This window comes from Tasmannia lanceolata, unplaced genomic scaffold (genome assembly GCF_043159265.1).
Source record: "Tasmannia lanceolata isolate RefF3 unplaced genomic scaffold, GAP_Taslan_0.1 ptg000029l, whole genome shotgun sequence".
Taxonomy (NCBI): domain Eukaryota; kingdom Viridiplantae; phylum Streptophyta; class Magnoliopsida; order Canellales; family Winteraceae; genus Tasmannia; species Tasmannia lanceolata.
In genome coordinates, this window is record NW_027518706.1 from 871,447 (window position 1) to 882,049 (window position 10,603).

The following is a 10,603-nucleotide window of genomic DNA, read 5'->3' on the forward strand; positions in this document are numbered from 1 at the left end:
AGAGCCCATAGTCCCTTCTGCTGTAATTTAATTAAGAAAATATTATATCCTTGCCAGATGTAACATGTTAAACTAATTTCTCGTAGATTTCGTCTTTAAACTAGATTTCGTACTGTGACCTGTATACTTGAAATGCAATGTTGACTTATGTTAAATTATTTCCATGCTTCAGTCTGGTATTAAATGTACTGAGAAAAAATATGTTATCATCTTCTTCTCATGTTTACGTCTTAACCATATCATATACTCCTTTTGCAGACAAGTTTTCAATCAGGAAGGTCATATTTTCTTCTTTCAACGTGTGCCTCCGAAGGTTTTGCTTATGTCGGCCTCTACTTTTTCGCCTTGAGAAGCCCCCTTTACGTACTGATTCTTATCATATCTTGTCTGCCCTTTGCAGGTCTTCGTAAACTGGCACGCACAATGCTTTCTCTACTGTTACACTATGATGGCATACTGAAGGATGAAGTTAATTGGGAATATGTTGGTGGGAGTAAGAAATTGTTATTGGTAAGTCCCCGAATGAATCTTAAAGAATTGGAGGCTCTAATCCACAGTCGAATTGGGAGTATTGGAGGACGGGTGTCACTATCCATCAAATGTCGATATGTTGTTGATCCATATATAAGCACTCTAATCGACGTCGATAGCGATGAAATCTTCCAATCGTTGGTTAAGGTGCTTGAGAAAGATAATTTCAACTCTGTGATGCTATACATAACAAAAATTGACAATGGCCTAAATTCATCTTATTCTTCAATTCTGCCCACAAACAATGTCATACCTTCTACTTCCTTTTCACCTCGAAATCCCTCTCATAACCTGCCCATACGTTTGACTTCTGTACCACCGATTCCCTCTCAAAATCCCTCTCATAATGCATGCATACCTCCTACTTCCGTTCCACCGATTCCACACCTAAGATATCCATCGGAACGAGTAACTGTCACTCCCGACTCTCGTTTTGAAGTAGACTTAGAAAGAGAATATGAAACAGAATTGGGTAATACAAGCATAGGAGGTGACTCGGCACAATTTAGTTCAAGGTATGTCTTGTACAATTTTATTTATATTGAAGTACTCAATCTACTATCCTAATTTTATATTGTTGAACTGTGTAGGGTACGAGTTGACCTAAATGAAAACTTCTCGGACGATATGTATGAGAACCCTACCTCCGAAGATATCATTGTCCCCGGGAATGATGCAGATGTGCCGTTGGAGCATATTAACATTTTGGAGGATGATTTTCATGTCTCGGTTGTGATTTCGAAGAATTTAGAACTGAAGATGACAATGATGATGATCCTGCAGAGGATGATGATGAGGATGATGACGAGGCTGAGGTTCAGGATGAGGAGGGTGATGAGGCCGCCCATGATCCTGAAAATTATAATGGAAATGAAAATCAGAACGAAGATTCTGGTGAAAATCTTAGGCCAACAGAAGTGGCTCCCCCTACCGCCAATGGTTGGCCATTTCTACCTGCTGGCACAAGTCGGCCACTGGAAGTAGACGACATGTATGTTGGGGCTGATGAGGTACATGCAGATAATCTTCAGTTCGATGAGTTAACTGTTGGGGCTATGTATCCAAATATGAAGCAGTTCAAGAAGGCCGTTAAGGAGTATGCAATTCGGCAACGATTCATGTTCAAGAAGTCACGGTCAACTCCCAAGAAGTATGCCGTTGTATGCAAGGAACCAGGTTGCAAGTGGCGTATATCAGGCATTAGCCGTATGACTTATGTGTTAGTGAAGAAGTTTGTGAGCGACCATACGTGTACATCTCACTTAAAGGGCAATGATAATCATCTAGCTACATCCCCATGGGTTGCCGAGACATGCTTACCCCTATTTGACCGTCCAGAAGATGTGGGGACAAGGATCATAAGACAGTACATCAAGTCGCACTGGGGTATAACCATGACCTACCGTAGAGCACACCTTGCGATGAACATCATCCTTGAAATAAAGTGTGGAAATGTGGAGGACTCGTACCGCTTGCTCCCTGCACTGATAGTTGAGATGATGAGAACAAACCCGGGCACCTACGTGCGTGTTTTTCGAGCGAGAGATCTACGTCCAGGGGGAGATGATAAATTTGCTCGCTTATTCTGGGCATTTGGTCCCAGCATACGTTCTTTCCAACGAACACTCAGATCGATAGTTTTGGTCGATGGGACGCATCTACGTGGAAAGTATCTTGGAATCTTACTGATCGCAGTTGGGGTAGACGGGAACAACGGATTAGTTCCATTAGCTTTTGGTGTTGTCGACAATGAGAACGAAGATAGCTGGTGCTGGTTCCTCTATTTGGTGAAGCGGCACGTATTGCCTGAGGGGATAGGCGCATTGACCCTGTGCTCCGATCGACAAAAGGGGTTGATGCAAGCAGTGCCTAAAGTAATGCCTATTGCAAACCATAGCTACTGCATGCGTCACCTCGCCGCCAATCTGTACACCGACTTCAAAGACCCTTTACTTAAGAAATTGTTCTGGAGAGCTGCTAGGGCTTTAAGAGAGAGTGTTTTCATAGACACAATGGAAAAAATTAAGGCGAGGAATGAAAATGCACACAACTGGATAGCCGCTATTCCGAAGGAAAACTGGGCTAGTTCTACTTCAAGGGGGAAAGATATGATGTGTTGACCACCAATAGATCGGAGTGTTACAATGCAGTGCTAAAGGATGCCAGAAAATTGCCGATTGCAGCTGTGGTGGAGCTGACTCGTTTTAAGAGCTCCGAATACATACAGAAACGTCAAGCGATGGGCCTTCAATGGGAAACAAAGTGCACGCATTATGCAGAAAAACATTTGAGACTGGCCAGGGAACAGGGTCTCGGATATACTGCTTATCGAGTAGGTGTGCACGAATTTGAAGTAAGGTCCCGTGATCATCATGATGTCGTAAACTTGCTGCAACAAACCTGTACATGTCGTGAGTTCCAAACGCTTGGGCTTCCGTGCGGACATGCCATGGCAGCCATTGCCATCACAGATTTTGATGAGTACGATTATTGCCATAAATGGTTTCGTATAGAGATGTATCGGGAAACGTACTGTGAGGTGCTTCACCCTACAGTAGATCGCACTCAATGGGAACTGCCTCCAGAACCTCTGCAGACTTATTACCTCCAATAGCGAAAAGACCACCTGGACGGCCGCGAACGAGAAGATCTGACCGCGAATTGCAGAGTGGAGTGCATCGCAAATGTACGATCTGTGGAAAACTAGGCCACAACAAAAGGACTTGCAGAGAACCTCCCATGGAGAGACAACTCCCTGATGAATCTGCCATTGGACCCTCTGCCCCCGTTTTCAATAGGTACATGATACGTAATATATTGAGGTCAATAAGTAGTATAGAACATCCCCGATTCCATACTTATTCGGGGTGGTGGTGGTGTTGTAGGTCGGGTGTACCTTGTGCAGCTCCTTTTTTCACATAATTATTCCGCGGAGAATGCATTGGAGGCTCCAGTTGGATGAAGGAGGAGAAGTGGATTAATTGAAAGTGTGCACAGTAATAAGTTGCTGTATATAATAATTTTTTGAGGGAAACCCTTTTTTGGTATACTGTAATTAGTGGTGTGCATAGTTGAAGGCTGGCAAGTTTTCTGAGGAAAACCCAATTTTCTGAAGGTGGAATACTCTATTTTTTGTTATACTGTAATTAATGGTATACTGTAATTAGTGGTGTGCATAGTTGAAGGCTGCCCAGTTTTATGAGGGAAACCCAATTTTTTGAAGGTGGAATACTGTATTCTTTGTTATACTGTAATTAATGGTATACTGTAATTACTGATATACTGTAATTTTTTGAGGGAAACCCTGTTTTCTTAAGGTGGAAGGGTTGTCATAGTTGAAGGCTGCCCAGTTTTCTGAAGCTCGAATGAGTTCTACCTTGCAAGCATTGTTAAAATAAGCTTTTCCCTGCTGGTAAGAAAATTCAAGAACTGAAAAATTAAATTGGTTGTATATATATATATATATATATATATATATATATATATGCATATTATTGACCTTTTTGTTCATTTTGCAAAAAGTTTGTCATTTTGCAAAAAAGTTTGCAAAAAGCTTTTCCCTGCTGGTAAGAAAGGGCCAAAAAAAGTTTGTCATTTTGCAACCTATATTTATTGACCTTTTTGTTCGTTTGAAGGGCATTGATGTCTCAAAAAAATGGAGCATAGAGCTTTACTCCCCCTTAATATATGCATATTATTATGACTTGGGAGCTCAAATATTCTCCCCCTTTTGTCATCACCAAAAAAGGTGGAACAAAAGGAAAGAGAGTAGGTGTGAGCCAATGAAAGTGCATACAACCACTCAAAGGACATAGCATCCACGACACATCATAACAGTGACAGAATTATATAAAACGGAATACATCCCAAAAAAATCCAACTGACTATCCAAGCAACTACCTAAATATGATCCATACAACCAACTGATAATCCAAACACTATAGAAACATATAGATAAGGCTAATATAAAAAGAAATCTGAACAAGACAGGATCCATCATCAGAGAACTAGAGCCATCTACTGCTCCGAAGGAGGCGGTGGGTGATGAGAAGAACTGCCCGGCACCTGGCCCCACTAACCACTGGAGATGTAGCGATAATAGGGGGCCCACTGGTCATCAAAGTGGGAAGTCATGGTGTGGAAGCGAGTCGAAATTGCAGAGTCGACATGACTAGACAACTGCTGAAACTGAGAGGCCATGGATCGCTCAATGGCCTCCTGCATGTGAGCCAAATCCTGGCGAGTGCAGAACTGAGATGTATCTTCTGAAGGCTGAGGTGCCGGTGCAGGCTGGTCCTCGGCTTCGTAGCTTCCTCCATCGTGAACATCGATGTCAATCGCTGCTTCATTAAGAGCCATGCGGTTAAAGGTCGGAACATCAAACGGGGCAGTAGGAGTCATGGTCATCTCTCCATCCAAGGTGATGCCGAAGTGCCGGAAGACACGGGTGAGAATCATGCCATATGGCAAGGAAGATCGGTAGCGTTCAGGGGTCTGAAACATGAAGCGAAACATGATATATGGCAGACAAAGCTGGCGGCTCTCTAGGATCCTGTAGATAATATATGCCTCTAAGGGTCTTAGGGCTTCATGCATCCCACCACGAGGTATGAAGATGTGGTACATGAAGTTATGGAGCACGCGCGCAACCGGAATGAGGTCGGTAGATTGTACGGGCATATTAGGGTGGTAGCACCGTGTTATCCGACCATAGACAGTGTCATGATCAATATCATCAAGTTCATGCGTCCCATCGTCCGGCCAAAAATAGTGTAAGAGGCCCTCATGGCTAATCCCAAATACTGTGGAAAAAGTCTGATAGGTGAGTTTGATGACAATTTTCTTGACCTTAGATTCGATTTTGAAGAAGGAAGGGGAAATGGTGAGATTGGCATAGAAGAGACGCACCAATCGAGGGTAAACGGGTTCGTTCATGTGAAGGATGGGTGTCTAATGAAGAGCATCAAATTTGGCCTTTAAATCAAAATTTTCAAGGACAGGGGGATCAATGTACCTACCGGTCAGGACGTGCCTAGTGCCGACGTCGTCCCAGAGTTTCTTGGCCTTATCCCCAGTGAAATAGGACTTGGGCACAACCTCGGCAGCCTTCGCCTTCTTCCGTGAAGGCCCTTCTTCCATGGGAAGTACTTCAGGAACGTATTCGGGGTCTTGAACTTGGGAGGAGCCTCCGATGTTGAGATTTTTGGTCCTAGGAGGCATGGTGAGGGGAAATGTGGGTGGAGAGAAAAGGAATATGTAAAACAAATGAGGAATACCCCAAAAATGGAGGAAAACAGGAGACTTAGAGAAGGAAAGAAAGAAAAAATGAAAAATGGGTGAAATGGTAGGGTTTTAGGAAGAAGAGAGGGATTTGGAAGGGAGATGAGGCTTTTGGAGGATGATGTAGGGAGAAAATGACAGAGAAAACGAAAAATGGAGTTAGGGTTTGAAGGGAAGTGGAATGAAGAGGGAAAGAGGGAAAGAGGAGAAGAATAGTTAAAAAAACGAACCTGGACGGTTATAACGTTGCTGGCCGGATCTCGGAGCTCCGACACATATTGTCGGAGTTCCGAGAATAGACGAATGTCGTTCAATTCTACTGGACTCATTGTCGGAGTTCCGAGAAATGGGCTCGGAATTTCGACATCCTGACGGTTCGAATCTCGGGTTTCCGGGATATTGATTCGGAGTTCCGAGAAGAGACGGAATACATTTATTCCTACTGGACCGAATCTCGGAGTTCCGAGATTTTTTCTCGGAGCTCCGAGGTAAGGTGGGTGAAATCTCGGAGTTCCGAAAATTTGTCTCGGAACTCCGACAATATGTCCAGGTTCCATCTGCCAATATTCTCGAAGATCCGAGACAAATTGTCGGAGCTCCGAGAATGTCAATTTTTTTTTCACAGGAGCACATAGGAAGTACAAAACATGATCTAAATGCATGAATTGTCTTTTGCCATAGATCCGAGATTTGTGGCCCATGAAATGGACGTTATGGATCTTCCTATGCTGTGGGGTGGACAATCCATTTGGAGAGAAGGGGGTGGCTGTTGTCATAAATGGTGTTGTGGGACATGATCCCGCGAGAGGGGCGTGGGGCGCGAGCCGCCGCGCGCTCTCTCTTGGTCTCTCGTTCTCACGCGATTGGCGTGTGCATTTTATTTGTTGATTTGAATTCGTCTTTCCTGTGAACTTGGGATCACTAAGGCAATCCGAATTCCACACGAAAGAGATTAACAGAGTCGCCACCTAGATGTGGGATCTAGGACCCATAATTAACCAGAAATCTAGACTCGCTACCTGGTTACGAGAATGGAAGGTATGGGGAGTTATCCACCACATGCACCATTCTTGCCCGATAATCGGTCTTCGATTCCAAAAGCTAACTCTTTTAAATTTATTTTAAATGGCTCATTCAACTCTATGTTATTGTGCGAACTAAGTGACATGCATCCTATGATCTAATTTCAATGTGAATCCTAAATGTGTATCTTGATTTCTTAATTTGTCTGGATTCAATCTAGGTGAAAGTTCTCCTAAAATTCTAATTTCATGAAAAATCCTAAGTGATTTGATTAAGCATTTACAAGAAAATTAATATACAAAACACCACAATTTGTTGTGGTGCCGACTCGCGGGTGGTATGCCATCAGACATCCAAGCTGCCTACGTACCCAAGCCTCACTGGGATCAGAGTCGACGTAGTTCGGTGCACCTAAGCTAAGCTACTTATGCCTAACTCAACTAGGACACCGACTTAAACGGATTTGACTGTTTCAACAGTTTTAAAAGTAGTTATTTAATTCAAGTTGAGGATTTTATTATCTTAGGATTTCATCTAAGATGCTGTATGATTCTTATCTAAATGCAAGTTGTTCCTTAGACTAATGCAGGTTTGCCTACATCCTAGTTTACTAGGCTTGTCTTAAGGAAAGATTGGGTGACTAGTGTAACTAGACCTATGGTACGGTTGCTATTCATAGCAAGCGTCCGTGATGAGGCTGGACTCCTAACTCTAGGACTCCCTAAAACCTAGGACACGGCACGACACCAGTGTTCCTAAATTGGGCTCTAATGGTTCTTAGATTGGAAACCATAATCCAATGGTTCCGAAAGACACAAGATAAATCGATTTAAGTTCTCGAGGTTAATGAGTTTCAGATTTCGAAGATTTTTAGTTTCTAGACATTTAAGGATTACCAATGGTTCTAGGGTTCACCAATTTCGGCCTTGAATGGCATCCAAAGGAGGGAATCGTGCGCTCTTTCCTTGTGCAATTTAATACTTAGGTTATAGCATCTTATTGCCTGGCAGAATCTCAGGATTTCCGTGGACAATAACCTCGGAGCCAACAACATGCTATAACTTAAATATTCAAATTGTCAAAGATCAAGTTGCAATTGGGATACGATTATGGATGCACTGGCCATTTTTCCAGGAAAATCTAAAGATCCTAAAATTTCTGTTTCAATGGATTAAGGAGTGAACATGTGACAGAATTTTAAAGTTCTTTAGGAATTTTTATATGATTTTCAATTAATTTCGAATTTTCCATGGATTTTATCAATTTTAAGCATATGAGCGGTTTTACAAGTGAAATTGTTGCAAATAAATTCGAAATGATTTGAAATTTCTACAGCAGCAAGATGAAAATGTATGTAGCTTACAGGATGAGTTTTGCATATTTTTACATTAAATTCACATTTAATCTTGATTAAACCATTAAATGTCCAGATTGCACAATTAACACATAAACTAGTAGACATATAACTCTAAATTCTATGAAATTTCTACAGAAATACTATATGAATCAAAATAGCATGCAGTGAGATTTTCATGAATTTTAGAAATTATTTACTACCCATTTCGGATTTTACAATTTCCAGACCAGATTATAAATTAACACTACATCCCATATTAAAACAGATTCAAATAATACGAAAATTTTACAGTAACAAGTAATATGGAAGATAAGACTACTGTAAAAATTTTATGAATTTTAATGATGATCTGATGTTAGTAAAAATTCTCCTAAAATCTGATAAGTTTCAAAGAAAATATTAAATAATATACCAAATAAACTCCAAAAATCTTTATAAATTCATGGTAAAATGAATCAGTAATATATTATTTTCCCACGAAATTTTATTAATTTTAGAATCTGTTTGGTATATAATTTAATTTTTCTTCGTCAAAAGATGTTTTTTGAAGAGTTTTCCATTTTTAAAATACAATTTGCGGAAAAAATCAGAAAAATTCGGAAAAATACAGAAATATTTTGAGAACAATGCACCTACCTGTGGTGAAGATCTCCGCCCAATCCAAAAAAATATAAAAAATCCTGCCGCCGCCGATCCGCTCCGCCGTCTTTCGCTTTCTCTGGAGTGTTTAGAGGGAGTGATTGAGGGAGTGAAGAGATAATGGAAGAAGAATATTAGGGAGAGGGATGGAAGAATATATTGAGGAAAGGGATTGGAGGGAGTGATTAGAAGAGATAATGGAAGAGAAAGAGATAATGGAAGATAAATTTCTCTTTTTTTTCTTTTATGGATGGGAAGGAAGATATATATAGGGAGAGAAAGAGAGAGAGAGAGATATGTTGGTGGAGAGCTCATCATGTTGTCCCTCTTAGTGGAGAATCCATCATTATTGTTCTTAGTGGAGGGCCCATCATGTTTCTTAGTGGAGAATCCATCATTATTGTTCTTAGTGGAGGGCCCATCATGTTTCTTAGTGGAGAATCCATCATTATTGTTCTTAGTGGAGGGCCCATCATGTTTCTTAGTGGAGAATCCATCATTATTGTTCTTAGTGGAGGGCCCATCATGTTGTCTTAGTGGAGAGCTACCATCATTGCTCTTCATAAGAGGCCTCACAAGAGGCCCCATTGAGGCCCCACAACGCGGGCCCCACAACGTGGGCCCCACAATGTGGGCCCCCGGTTGATTCAATTTTAAACAAATGTTCAATGCGGGCCCACCAAACGGGTACAAATTCTCCCTTGCTCGGATTCTCACGAATAACCCTTCTCCGCACTTTAGCGGAAAAAAATCAGAACATTGCAGAAATGACCAGAAAGATTTGAGAAAGCGTAAGGGACGAACACCGGAATAGAAAACACTGAAAAATTGACAGCGAAACCCTAATTTCTTTTTTAATCAAAGCAGAGCAAAATGGGGTGTCTACAGATGCCCCTCTTTGGTAGAGATGACGTAGTCATCGAATACCAAAGTCAAAATGACAGAACCATTTTGCGTAGCTTTAATCGACAAAAGACTCTACGGAACCTAGACGCAAGCATTTACTACCTAATGTAAAACCCAAAATGAAGTCCTAGAATTGGAATGTAGTAAAAAAATCCCGCTGCGGTGCCGCTCGACATCACATTTATATGATGTTCAAAGAGAAAAGACCATTTTTGAATGGACTCAGAATGAAATACCATATTTTTACGGCTTCCAAGGAAATGAGACATCACATTTGTATGATGCTCAAAGAGAGTAAGAGACCATAGTTGTATGGACCTGAAGAGAATGGAATACCGTATTTTTACGGAGTTCCAAAGAAATGAGGTATCATATTTGTATGATGCTCAAAGAGAATAAGAGAACATTTTTGAATGGACTCAGAAGAGAATGGAATACCGTATTTTTACGGAGTTCCAAAGAAATGAGGTATCATATTTGTATGATGCTCAAAGAGAATAAGAGAACATTTTTGAATGGACTCAGAAGAGAATGGAATACCGTATTTTTTACGGAGTTCCAAGGAAATGAGGTATCATATTTGTATGATGCTCAAAGAGAATAAGAGAACATTTTTGAATGGACTCAGAAGAGAATGGAATACCGTATTTTTTACGGAGTTCCAAGGAAATGAGGTATCATATTTGTATGATGCTCAAAGAGAATAAGAGAACATTTTTGAATGGACTCAGAAGAGAATGGAATACCGTATTTTTACGGAGTTCCAAGGAAATGAGGTATCATATTTGTATGATGCTCAAAGGGAATAAGAGAACATTTTTTAATGGACTCAGAATGAAATACCGTATTTTTACGGCTTCAATCTTC

General features: G+C 41.0%; 1 protein-coding gene across 1 annotated transcript; it reads left to right on the forward strand.

Annotated features, from left to right (window-relative positions):
* The first annotated feature begins 1,201 nt into the window (after positions 1-1,201).
* Positions 1,202-3,145, forward strand: LOC143859400 (uncharacterized). The gene is made up of 3 exons (XM_077370118.1): positions 1,202-1,217; positions 1,315-2,405; positions 2,630-3,145. Exons 1-3 carry the CDS (start codon positions 1,202-1,204, stop codon positions 3,143-3,145), a joined length of 1,623 nt encoding a protein of 540 aa, XP_077226233.1.
* Positions 3,146-10,603: the final 7,458 nt, after the last annotated feature.

Coding starts and splice junctions, on each gene's coding strand:
- LOC143859400 (XM_077370118.1), top strand. Junction 2,406..2,629: donor TGATGCAAGCAGTGCCTAAA/GTAATGCCTATT, acceptor TTCTACTTCAAG/GGGGAAAGATATGATGTGTT.